The following is a 14021-nucleotide window of genomic DNA, read 5'->3' as shown; positions in this document are numbered from 1 at the left end:
CCTGGAAATTTAGGGCCTTCCTGAGGAGTTACACTTCAAAAAATAACAAAACAAATGTGAGAAAAGAAAGAGATGCATGCAAAATTAATTACAGACTGCCATCCCTGTAAGGCAGCCCGAGACCCCCTCTGCCACCGCCCCAACCCTCTCCCCCACACATCCTTCTCCCCCTCTATCCTTCCTGTAACATCTGTACTCACACAACTCCTTCTCTGCTACTCCCTGAGCAAACCTCGCTGCTTCCCCCTTTGCAACAACAATCATCCAAACAAAGAACGCCATAAAAATAACCGCTCTCCCCAGGCAGTCCGCCGATGATGTAAACAAATACAACTGCTTAGGCGTGATAGAAGAACCCGTCGGATCCAAAGTGGTTTCAGTGTTCTGTATGTTTATGGTAACAAGTCTGCCGTCAAGGTCGTTTAATCCCTCGCTTGTAATTGCAGGTTTGGATACACGTGCCAGGTTGCAGCATGTTGACAGCTTGGGCATTACATACTACCTCTGCTTCACTGGCAACTTGGACCTGTAGGCTGCCAGCTATCAAGAACGTGAATTACACCGCTTTTTCAACATGAAGTCAAACTGATTTAATCTGTTGCAACATTTTGGAATGAAATTTCTCCTCCCTGAGACACCAGCGGGACTCAAGGACTGTCGAAAAGCAGGAAGGATGAAGCAACAATCTCACCCTCATTTTCTTTCTTTTTCTTTTTTTCTTCACTTTTTGATCTGAGGCTTGGATCTGTCCAGTGGGATGAAATCACATTATTTCCTTTTACGCAAAACTCTTTAAAGGGTAATACTGGTTATATACAACTTGGATCTTATATGCGTAGTTTTGGCTCTGATTTCTACGAGTAATGAGAGTGCAACAATGATTCCAAAGAGACTGTAAATAACAGGATTATATGATTTTCAAAGACTTTTTTAATCCTGCAACATGCCATGTAAGAATAACCACAGCATCCCAACCCTTCAGGTTGTAATATACTTAAAGGTGCAATATGTAAGAATTGGTCACCTGTTGAATTCATACTAAATTTTTTTATTATGCCACTGCAAGCTCCAGGTCTGTAATGCTAACTGAGTTTACTAGCTAATGGCAGCTACACTAGGCTGCAGTTAACACTCTGGTGATATGATTGGTAAATGATACCAAAAAAAATTGGTAAATTGATGCCAGATGGGACAAGAAATGCTGACACTCTTTGTGTAAACATCAATCATAGCTAAGAGACCTACCTCAACTTTTGGTTTAAACCCCAAATGAGACTTAATAATACTTGTGTTTTATTGCCCTGCAGTTGTGACGATGTCATTGTGTTCCCAGATCGCAACAATTACTTGGAGTACATTGTTATTTTAGCCAACACAAATGGCCAAAAGCACGAGAATAAGAACCAGGTTGGAATTCATTTCCTGCCTTATTATAAATTAATCAAAGAAGCAGATTTGCCACCAGATTCAGATCTTCTCTGTAATGGAATATATTAACAGGAAACTTGTACACACACATTGTGGCGCATGTGTTTGGGAGCCTCGCGTATGGCATCGGTGGTGATGGAATAAATTATGCATACACATGAAATGTGTGATCACTTTACGGATATTAAAGCTGATGGCGGGACATGTGGAGTGTGCTTGATGTTGCAGCTCATGTTGGAACTGAGCCTCCATTATGTCCGCCTGCGTATACTAGCAAGCGTAGCATGCCTGTGTGCAGCAGCAGCAGGAGCTCACTGAATCCCTGGCCTCGTTCATGATTCCCCCTTCTTCCTCTCTCACAGGTAATAACAACAGAGACTGGGTGCTGTGGCATCATCTTCCTCTAACATACCACGCTGATCAAGATGAAGCAAAGGGCTCAGAATTTCCTCTTATTGCGGCCGCAGCCTCCCCTCCCTGCCTGAAGCACAGAGGGAACAGCAACCCCAGTCTGCCTCGCTCTTTAATTTGACTCCGGTGTGCTGACAGTAGAGGGGCTATCATTTAGAGAGGGGGGGAGTGAGTGTGCTGTGGTAAACACATAAACAAGATGGGGGGAGAGAGAAAAACGGGCCTCTGTCAAGGTTCTGGTGAAGGAGAGGCACAGTCCACAGAGGGCTGATAAGGGAAAGAGAAAAACAGTAGACCGAATTGACTCCCTCAGCAGGAAACTAGACAGCTTACACCAGTGGTTCTTTAAGCTGGGACCGAGGACCCTGAGGGTCCTTGACAGTGTTTCCCATCCTCCATTTATGTGTGTTCATTATGCGTACATAATTAATATACTATAAAGGTGAGGGCACAAATACTTTGAGGATCTAAAACATAACTTTCTTTTTCTCTATAAATATATGTAACCTCAGTAAGGGTGACTGTTAAGGATTTAAAATAGTATCTGATCTGCATGTTTTACACACAGAGCATTTATCTGTTTATCTTTTTGTTATCATGATGTTTCAGTGAAGGATTCGAGACAGATTAATTAACAAGTGAACACAGGTCACGCAGGAGATCTAAAACATTTAAAACATTTGCCAAACTACTCTTAACTTTTCTTGTCACTTCAGCCTTTCAGAAGTTCAGAGAAAAGCCCCCAGTAGCTCGAGAGGGAGGGTGACAATACGTGTGTGTGTGCGCGCTCACATCTGCACACACAAGAGAAAGGAGAGGAAGGAAGAGAGTTGGGCATAAGTCAACCTCGTATGCAGACAAGCAGAAAATTACATCCCCCCCACCTTGCATTCATTTATTAGACAAGAGGTAGTTAGCGTTCTGTTGGTCAGCATTAGTGTGCTGCACCGCAATATTCAACCATTATAGAAAATGTGTTTGAACTCGACAGCAACTGCAAATTAATATTTTAAAGAATCTTATCAATAAGTGAAAAGATTTTTGATTAGCTGGAGCTTTTTGTGGAATGTTTTCTCATTATTTCGCATCATCTTCACAAAGCATGTGTCACGATCAGCAGCAGTTCTGCCTCCACACCACTTTTAATGTTCTTGTCATTCCATCTCAGTCAGCCCACAGGGGAGGCAGTCCCTGCGGGTCACCCGCACGGCAGCATGGGAACCGTCTCTGCTTAATGTTCCAGACAGGAGCCTTGGGCAGAACAGGAGGTTCCGCTCGTCCCTCAGCCACAGGACATCTCACTGTCTTTTATTCAACTCGTCTTTTCTAGAGCAGTGGAAGAATAAAAAATCAATGGAGGTGTGGAGGTGCAGAAGTGTCTGTGCCCTACAGTGTCAGTACCCCCAGGAGAATTTCTTCTGCTCATTTTGATCCCCAGACCGTGGCGTAGCGGGGCTGCTCTGCTGTGTCTGAACAGCTCCTGGAGCTTTGATCTCAGCCGGCTCACACAGGTGTCCAGCTGCTTTCGCTCAAACAATGGACCCGACCCATCACAGTCTCAGTCTGGTAGCTACTGAAAAACCATTAAAACGGTTGCTCAGTATCACCTGGTACCAAAGTATGCCCAAATTTAAACACATCACAATTAAAAAACCTTTATGGACTAAATCACTTTCACTTATTGCACAAAGTATTTCCATTATGCTTCAGATGATGGCAAAGGTTTGTGCAACTCACAAGAGGCAGACATGCTCAATAGCATTTCATCTTGTGCGAATAAGACAGGAAAATGTCAAGGTCAATACTGGTATCTATTGAGAGGCTCCTTTCCGTTCAGGAGATGAGAGCAGAATTAATTTGAGCATGTAAACTGGGTGGTCTATGAGGGACTTGGGCCCGGTCTGCAGTGGGCTGTGTATATTAAACAAGTATCAAAGAGCCCCTCATTGAACTTTGCATGGACTAATAGCTTCGGGCCCTGAAATGTCTACTACAAAGATAATTAAAGACATCTCCCTGCTCGAGCAAAACAAGAGTGGGTGGACCTCAACAAGTACCAAACCAAAAGAACTAATGAGCTGGTAAATGTGGAAAGCAGCCCATTTTCTTATGTTAATGTTAAGTTTGTAGTGCAGGCTTGTGGAAATGGCTTAGTTGCATGACCTGCCATTCTCAAAACAGGAAAAAGGGGATTTTGTTCGGAAGAGAGGGTGGGGTGGGGGGCTGGGGGGGTCAGCATTTGATAGCCGGAGTTTTCTTTGCTATGAGATGGAACACTGTCTGACAATCTGAGCCAATTAAAGAGCACTGAGCTGTGACCTGCAGGCTAGGGAGACGAAAACAAGCCTGCTCAATAAACACTGTGACCGCCCCTCTCTACTGCCATCCTCCCGAAAAGCCAAGAGTCTTCATTAATATTCCGCCTTTATTCTCCCTAAGAAAAGGCTGCGGGGTTGTGGACACTAAGTAGCATTGTGCTCCCCTGCGGGTTCGGGATAACCTCGCGGTGGTGGTTGCGGCGGGGCGGCTTCGAGTCGGGTCAGGGTTCTCTAAACAGACTGAAAAGGCCTGAGCTCATTACACAGGCCTGGACCATGCTTGACAAGACGAGAAAACACAGAGTGCTCTGAATGACTGAAAAGAGAACAGATCGCCATCTGCTTTGTGGTTAAGCTACGACTCAGAGAAGTGAAGATGATTAGAAGGCAGAGAGAGATGGCAGAAAAAAAGAGGAGGCACGGTTGACAACATATGTTGCAAAAACTGAAGGCAGAATGACCACTGGCAAACCTTTGATAAGACTCAGCAAGGGCTGAAAGAAACAGGAAAGCCAGTAAAAATGTTGTCTCCACTGGCAGTGTCTTTCACTCTTGATCTCTCTCTCTACTCTTTTTCTGTTCCCCACTTTGTCCACGGCTGTGTGTCACAGTCACACTGGCCTGTCAGAAGACAAAAAGGAGGTAAAAGAAGAACACTGAGATATCCTGAGATGAAAGGCGAAAGTGAATAACTGATTAAGTGAAGACGTGAGAGAGGGAGACAACACAAAAATAGACATGGAAGGGAAAAAATGCAAAAGAGGCCTCCCCCTGTGTGACCTACATACCTGCTAAACCTGCTGTCAGTGCTGGCCTGCTCCTCTCTCATCACTCGCTGAATTACTTTACATAATCTTTAGACTCTCCCTGCGCTGCTAGCAGGCCTGCTGCAGGAAGCTGCTCACCTCTGTCTTCGATACCTATTGTGGTTTACTATATCAAGGCACAGGCAGACTGTCTTGCAGGGGGGCTGGTAAATCTGACACAAGGTGATGTGGCTGCATTAAAATGGGACACGCCACAGCGGAGGGAGGTGTAGAAGCAGCATGTTTATAGGGGAAAGGCCTGGATGTTTGTGCCGCTCGGGCCAGCTGACTGATTTGCAGTTATGAAGTGATGCCTCTTCTGGGCAGCTCAAGGTCTTCCGCAGGAGATCATGGATTTGGACTGGTCAATATAATCAAAGTGCTCGTCTAGACGGCAGTGAAAACCAGGAGCCCTTGCAGAGCAGCTGTCGATCACTGAAAGGTCAGCAAGAGAGCAGCTTGATTGGTAGACCTCAGTGGAGGCACTGAGTATATGTCAGCAGCATAATGAGGGACTGATAGAGATATATTTAAAGCAAATGAAGATGTTGCAGCAGATGTAGCAACATGTTCTTGCACCTAACGTACTCAACTGTATCGTATAATTAGGGTTGAAAAAAACTTGTTTTTGTGGATGATTCATTTGCCCATTATATTTCAGATTCGGTCTGTGACATGTCGGGGACATAGAATATGAATTAAAAAACTGCATTTCACAGTTTTCCAAAGCCCAAAGTGACAAACCCCCAAATATTCTGTTCACTGCAATGTTAAAACAAGGAAAGGCAGCAAATTCTCACATTTGACGAGGCGGAACCATCAAACATGAGGCAAATTTTGCCTCATGTTTGCCCCTTATTTCAACTAATTATTGTATTGGATCTCATAACATCACACCCTGTGTGCACTCTGAGAGAAAGGGCTCAATATCAAAGCAAGTTAAGTGCGCGTTGCTAAAGACTTTAAATCCCAACTGTCACATTTGTGTCTGAAAGACCACCGTTGTCAGCATCTCAACTTGGGTTTTCTTCTGTTTCTAACTAAAGTAGCTCTACTGTCAAATCTTCCTTACTGCCTCTAGGAGACAGGCAACCCATACAGAGATCACTCATCACTCGAACAATGTCTTTGTGTGTTTTTAAAGGATGCGTGTGTGACGGAGACTAAAATATGTTCCAGACTCTTCAGACACAGATTTGTTGCACCTCTGCTGGCTGACAAATTTCCACTGTGCTTGATTCATTTGCCATTTTTGTGAAGCAAACAGAGGGGTGGAGACAGGATCAGAGAGCTGATCAAAAGAGGAGCTTCAAAGGAGGACAGAAAAAGTGTGTCCCTTGCAGCCTGTTAGATGAGGGCCCCTCTCTTTGAAGCTGGCTTCTGGGCCAGAGGTGACCAACATAATGGACATTGTGCACATTGTTGGTCTGTTCTCCATCTCTAGCTAAATAACCACACAGTGTGTTTCTCATCGATAAGAAGATACGAGAAAATGATGGAGGGTGCTGCTGTGCTGAGGAATGATGGCACAGAACCGGCTCCACTCCAAGTGATCACCAGACTCTGAAACAATGTCATTATTTTTGAAAAGTGAAACTTTTTCATATTGAAAACAGAAGGAAACTGGCTTGTGACCTAAAATTAACAAAGCAAGTCAAAACAAGCCATCATGCGGAGCTTAAGAATGAGGACCAAAGCCCACTGGAATCCAACGATAAAAGCTGCGTTAATACGGATAAAGATAAGATGGTGGGTAGCCGCCTCACGGCGCTCACACACAATGCCTCAGCAGGGCTGTGATTGGTGGAGCTTCTGTTCCTGGACGTTCACAGTCAGTGTGAAAAGCTATAAAACACAAGCATAGCCTAATGTCTTCAGCCTGTGGCAGCTTGCTCCCTGAGGAACCACTCAGTGTTGCAGTATACAATGTTATGCCAAAAGTTAATTGTGCGCTGACAACTCTTAGCCACAGGAAAGGCCGCATTGCTCTCCAGAATTAGATTTACACCACCAGTATCCCATTGTTCACAAAAGACCAAGAGAAAAGGGCACAAAACAACCAATTAAGCAAAGCTTTCCAATCCTTTTTGCAGTTGTAAGACAAAAGGAACATAAATGCAAAGCGCACTTCGGCAACAACAAATTCTGAGAGGAATATACCAATGAATTCAGAGATAAATTATTCAAGCTGCTAAAAAGAGGGAGGAAAAAAGTCTCTTTTGATTTGCAATGGATTACTCAGAAATTCCACTCTTTGTACACTTTGTACTTGACACTTTCAAATAAAAAAGCGACCACACAGGGTCACTGTGGTTTGATTGTTTTGTGCGTACCTACATACTGCCAATGGCAAGTCTGCAGGATTTCAGCGGAGCCATTTGTGTCGGTTTGTTGTTTTGTTACACTCAAGCCGTACCACTGGGGGAGTAAAATACATAGAAATCAATAACATCCCCCAAATAACACTTGCAAACAAGAGAGTTAAATCAATTCTCGTGACGGTTTTAGAAGGGGATTTGTTGTGCCTCCATTTTGATTTTTTTTTGTTATTGTTTGTGGGTCTTACAAGGGAGAGAGGTGGGTACATGACGTGCATGTTTTTTTTGGGCACCATGTGGATGCAGCCAGGCTTTCTGCTCAGAGACTCACCTACAGTGAGCAAAGTCACAGTGTTCAATCAAGCAGTCACAGCCATCTGTACTTAACATATACTGTCCACAGCCGGAAAAAAACATTTGGAGGTACAATGTTGTGAAACCTGGACAATAAAGTAACCATAAACATGTGAAAAGTTGTGGATAATTAGGATGAACTGGAGTTTACTTGAGTTCCTGTGATGTTTTTTTTAACAACACAACAGGTCTAAGGAGAGAAAATGAAACAAAGGAAAATCAAAAGCAAGATGAGCAGTCAGAATGTCAGCTCCAACAGCCTCTGGGCTGATGTAATGGTGCCTTGTCTCTCTGCTGTGTTGAGACTGAGATTGTTGTGATGGCCCGCTGCGTCTGTCTGTTTCCCCATCCTTTTTCTCTCCATCTCCCCTGCAGGAGCCCACCTGCCTGGCTTTACTATGCCATTACAGCTCGTCCCTGACTCGCCCGCCTTGTCTGCACCCGGCCACACTCAGGTGGAGCCCACCCCACTGAAGTATTCTGTGTAGCTATAGTCATGGAGATGCTTTCATCCCGCAGACAGCCTCTAACAGGGGCCGACTTTATCAAAGGCAGGAAGAAAAAAGAACACTGATATATTGAAGACTCGGGTTCCTTCGATTGTGAGGTTGTCTATGATTTATATTGAAGAGCAGACTAATAGGGAGAGTATTTGTTTAAGAGGTTGTCGATAACAGGCTCTTACTAAACTGGCTGGCAGTGTGATAGGAAACACTACTACAGAGCAGTCTTGCACACAACAAACCTTATTCAGGTTTGTGTTGCTGCATTGCATGACATGCAAATGTTTTACAGGCGAAACTCGCTCAAAGTTTGATTGGGAAGAAGGATGAGCCGCTGTTTGCTCAGTGGCATTGAATCGGCGCAGCCATTAAATCTTACCTTTGGAGCTAAGACAATAGCTATCGACTCCTGTAGGAGAATCACGCTGCATGAAGGGAAAACAATTTCTGCTCACAACTCAGATTTATTTATTCCTAGCTTTAGGCAAAGACAGTCTTATTTTAATTTATGGGTGTTCCATGAGCTTACTGAAGCGGGTGCCCACTCTCGCAAGTCACAAGAACAAGGCTTGCTGGATAGATATTTCAAACACAATAACAATACAGCCTCCATTTCCATTTTAAAGTGTCTTATGAATATTCATAAATGAAGGACGCTTGGATTCTGATTCAATTTGGGGAGTGGGGGCCTTTATAACATCCCAAATATCAGGCTGAGAATCTCATTGCCTGTGCAGGGAGATATCTAATACACATGATTTATATAGTGGAGCGTGCAGCCTGATTTAAAATACAAAATCTCTCCTCTGCCTACCTCCTTACATATCTCTACTCCACAGAGAGAGAACGAAAGAAATCCACAGAATATAATATTTGTGATATTGTTTGGATCTTATGGCTCTCGGTTGCTTATAATGTTGCATTAAACTGAAGTCATTTGTAAAGCCAAGAACAACAGTGCTAAATCCTGCATGTTTATATGAATATTCCTGAAACGTAAATAACAGATGCACAGTTTGGTGACCAGCCAAGACTTCAGCAAATGACCTGCGCAGCATCCTACACCCTTAACGATTATAACCGAATGTGTGCAGACTGAAGAAATTGTTACATTAACAAGTTACAATGATGGCGAGAGTGAAAATGAATAAAACACTAAGCTGTTTTCTTTAGCTTTGTATTATTTAGTGTGACTGTTGAGCTGGGACTGTGATGTTTAGCTGTGATACACACTTCTATATGTGCAATATTGAGCTATGTGAGAACAGCAGGGTGTCAGCAGACCTTGCTGACAACTGGGAGTAAGTGGATATAAATGTGCAGATGCAAAAGATGGTGCTTGAGGATGCTGTAGTGCAATGTGGGATCACTAACACCCCATTTTCACCTGGTATTAAAACGGGATCTGCATCCAGTTATGTTATCCAGATGATAAACGATCCTGCCTTTGTGTTTACATCAAGTATTTTCAATGCGCTCTTGCTATCCTCATTGAGATGAGATCTCGTCCTCCAGAGCAAAACCTGCATTTAAGTAATTTGAGGTTGTGGAAAATCAGCCACAGACTCCTTTCCCAGAGTGTTGTTGGTTATGTAAGGGTAACTGCATAAACTTTGTGAAACGCTATTGACAATAAATCTTTAAATAGACACCATCTTATGATGGGGCCGCACTAGCCACGACGCCCATCAACATGTTGGTGTTCAGAGCCAGGAATACTAATGACTATGAGTAATTATTACTTCACTATTATATGAGCACTCAGGACTCATGGGTTAGACAACACCCATCTTCGAACTCTGCCTTTATTTTGATCTCAGCGTCACACTTGTCAAATTTCCTGACTGAATCATAACAAAATGTGGGCCAGGGGCGTAAAGTGTGAGGGGGCCATCCACCTAATTTTGGCCCCCTTCATGGACCACACCAAAATTGGCCTTCATTTTGATCTCAACTACACACCTGTGAAATTTTGTGGCTGTATTTTACACTGTTGTGATGCCATGACCACACACACACGCAAACGCAAACATACACAAACTGGACACATTACTAGCAGACGCTGTCACAGCCGCTAATTATGTTTCTCCTCTTGTAAAACTGGTAAATGCAATGTCATTTCTGTCTCTGTATAAAAAACATTGTGTTGGTTTGTCACTCCGTGTTGCAGTCCTGGCCTGTAGGCTACTCCTTGACTACAAAAATGATACGGCTCGTTAACAACAGATCAGCTGCACAGACGAATGCAACGCACACCCTTGCAAACGCTCATTCTGCTTTCATGTTTCACACAGTTCTGTTTAATAACGACTCTTTTGGCACTTCCATGGCACTGACTAGATGTATAATCAGTAATGAGATGCACGTCTCTTTCAGCTTTTTAGTTGCTCGCTCTCTAAAATTAAACAAGAACCTACATTTCATTTGAGCTAAAAACAAATATACATATCATAGCTATGTTGTGTCTATATGCCAGCACGTTGTGCGGATTGAGTTCACATCTACCTAAGATCCAAACAGAACGCAAGCCAGACTACCTTTAGATGTGGTCCGGCAGATCCAATCACATTCTGATCACAACGCATTTACACTTTGTATTAACATGTGTTTTTCTTTATCCAGATAATGTCGAGATATCAAAGAGAAGCTTCAGAGGATAATACCAGGTGTGAATGGGGCTTTCATACTACAATGCTGGTTATTATGAAATCAAATACATCCAAAGCCACAGGTGCAGTATAGCTGGTTTGATGTTGGCTACAGTACTGTAGATGCTGCTCAGAGGGCATAAAAACGTACACGACGGAGCAATTAACCCAACACCAAATTAAAAAGCATTACTTGAACAGCATTTACGGTAGGATCAAAGCGAGAGGACTGCAAGAGGCAGCACATTTCTTCTCTCTAAATTGCTTCTCCTTGCTCTTGTGTTTAAGAGATATATCCTTCTTTTGGGCAACAGCTCGCATGCTGGCTCATTTCTAAAATGGTGATGTCTTGGGTTACTCTTACCTTGACACAGACGGGAAAATGTTTCAGTGAAGTCAAAGATATATAATTAAATAAGACCTTAGATAAGGCTGCTACAATATTTTTCCATTTGATTAGCAAGATTTTGCTCAAACATATGAATTTGTTTCAGAAATGATACAAAGCTTAACAATTTTCTATCTTTCATGTAATCAGAGATAGCTCCTCTACGGTTTCTGTCCAAACATCAGACAGCCGACAGTGTGTGTGAGGAGAAAGAATACAGCAGATAGGTTATCAACACCTCTGAGTTATCTGTGCCGTCAAATCATTATTCGATTGTGAATATAAGACAATGTCTAAAGCATTTAAAATACAGCTGGAGGTGAGAACCACACAGACACACACACTGTGACTCACGAGTAGGTGTACGCATGTGTGTATGTGTAGCAACCTCATATTCAGCTGTCTTTAAATTGTTTGATTCATTACTCATTCCTCCCGTCATTATGAGCCTTTTTATTAGTCATTTCAATGAGGCAGATTTAACCTCTATTGCCATGAGCAGGTAGCCTGATTACAGTTATTATTTTTAATAAAGGGTATTGGCTTGGGAAGCGTTCAGTCCTGTCCTGTGAATAGCTGGTTACACATGGATAAGCCGGGGGTTGTGTTGGCCTGCATGAGATTCAATATCCGAGACAGTTTCGGTCCGCGCTCCGTCCAAAGCCCTGCTTCTCTGTACAAAATGCAATCTGCCTGCAATCAGGAATGACACCACTGTTTACTGCTCGACGGTGCCACGGCACAGCACACAGCCCGTGGTAACCCTAGACAGTGACAGACACTGGCGAGGCTCAGGCGAGACACAATCAACAGGCTGGAGTGAAGCTTTCCAGTGATGGAAAGCCTGCAGTGTTTGTAGGACGTATTCCAATGGCTTTTCAGAGAGGATGGAGAAGGCTATCTCAGATAGATCTATCTGGAATGTTCACTCTCACCCTAAATTAATTGAATGTCAGTCAAAGAGAAACTGAAATGGAGGTGAGAGAGTGACTCAGACCTTTGTGTTAGTGCAGTGGTGGGAGAGGGATAGCTGGGTTTCACAAATCTATCCCTCAGCTTCTCCAGAGAATACCCTTAATCAGTGACAATGTTATCCAGGGTTGGTAAGTCAGAGAAAAATGGGGATAAATAAAGATAGATTATCACAAGCAAAATGGCTGGCCTCATCATGGAGCGTACTTGATGGGCTGAATGCAAATAAAGGCTAAATAAATGGCTAAAACAGACAGAGAGGAGGATAAAGAAAAGTGCTGTACAGTAAATTCTAATCTAATGTTGATAACCTTTAATGATAGATTTATTTCCTGTGAATACTGTCAACAAAATCACTAAAACCAGCAAAGTGTAAGACCTTCTCTCAATACTTTCTGACTTCCCTACATTGTCTGTGGCACTGAGCTTAAAGCTTAAAGCCATTTGTGTCTACGGAAAACAAAAACTATTTTTTAAAACAGACAAAGTAATTTCCTAAAACAACAGGGCACTTAAGTGTTCAACAAACTTTACTCAAACAGGAGTAGAGATTGTATTTGTTGGGCAGAATTGAATGAACAGGTCACCCCGGGCAATACTTTGGCCCATTGATGTGTTTTGAATAGTAAACAATGAAAGTATTTTCAAGGGATTTGTTGACAGAATAGCAAAAAATAGAATATTGACAACTTTAGTCTATACCAAGCGGCTGGTTTGAAGCCACTTCTAATCCTAGATACTTGCTATGTTAGAATAACAAAGAGTAACTCAGGTGTAAGTGTCATGAACAGCAGTACAGTTGTCAAAGTTGTATGTGTGACCACACCCTGCTGTGATGTAGCATGGTACTATGGTGTCACACTACATCACCTCTGCACAGGGAGTGGAAAAAGAATGCTGTTACCATTAATTGGTATGGTAAACAGGATTATTAGTTTGGATTCAGTTAGACAACAACCAGTGGTCCAGTGACATTACTCTGGCAGACATGTTAAGTCACTGTCACCGACTTCCTTCCTCACTTTCTTATGTTTTCCCGAAGGTTTTAGCAACAGGCAACCAAATTGAACTCACCATTACCTTGAATAAAACCACAAATTTCTCTGGGTTTGAACATTGTTGGAAAAAATTGGGATAGTATAAGTACTAAACCCAAAATATATAACAAAAGTACCGTTGTTTTTAGACACTTTTAAGGGGCTCTTTGGAACTTCTGTCTTAAGTCTATGTTAGGGGACAGCAACTACGGTTGCTCTCTTTTAGCAAAGTGGAGAAAAGGCAAGGCCCTCAAGAATGTGCATAAAGTCACATCCTTTGGACTGCTGTGGAGAATCCAATCCGAGTCCTTCACAAAGAAATCCACAGTCTAGCAGCATTAAACAAATCGTCCCCAGGCTTGTATTGGAAACTGAGAGAAATGGGGAAAAGGTCTCATTTTTCCATGTCACATTACAATCCGCTCACAAAAGTGATTAATACATGTAAATTACAGATTGTAACAATCTAAGGACGAAATCTTACATATTATATCTTTACATGACTGGTACAATAATCTGTTCCCAGTCCAAACCGGCCCATTAAAGGTACCTGTCAAATTCATACACAAAACAAACGGGGTGCAGCATATCACTAGTAACCACTTACTGCTGCTAATTGTGGCTGTTGTTAGCTAGTTAGCTCAGTTAGCCATGAAGCCAGTGATCTGGACTGGGAGCCTGGAGCATATAATGTCAAAACTGACATTTCTTCACATTCGGTTGATTTTAGCTCATTTTAAAATGTTTTCCAGGAAAATCTTACATATTTCAAAGAACAATACCTATTCCATACAGCTGTAATAGTCAATATTCATTTTTGCATCTGGTGGTATTTGCG

General features: G+C 42.6%; 1 protein-coding gene across 3 annotated transcripts in view; it reads right to left on the bottom strand.

Moving 5' to 3' along the window:
- Positions 1-14021, bottom strand: part of macrod2 (mono-ADP ribosylhydrolase 2) — a 427221-nt gene that overhangs the window by 4807 nt on the left and 408393 nt on the right. Inside the window, exon 16 of one of the 3 annotated variants that reach the window (XM_084376185.1) lies at positions 633-745. The exons of the other annotated variants lie outside the window; for them this stretch is intronic. Within the exon in view, the coding sequence (XP_084232311.1) occupies positions 648-745 (98 nt within the window). The 3' untranslated portion in view covers positions 633-647. Of the gene's footprint in view, positions 1-632; positions 746-14021 lie in introns of those variants that run through there. 3 annotated transcript variants of the gene reach the window in all.

Source organism: Pagrus pagrus (assembly GCF_965226575.1).
Source record: "Pagrus pagrus genome assembly, chromosome: 15".
NCBI classification, from domain to species: Eukaryota; Metazoa; Chordata; class Actinopteri; order Spariformes; family Sparidae; genus Pagrus; species Pagrus pagrus.
Note: the sequence above shows the minus strand (reverse complement) of the source record. Positions and strands in the feature narration are given on the sequence as shown.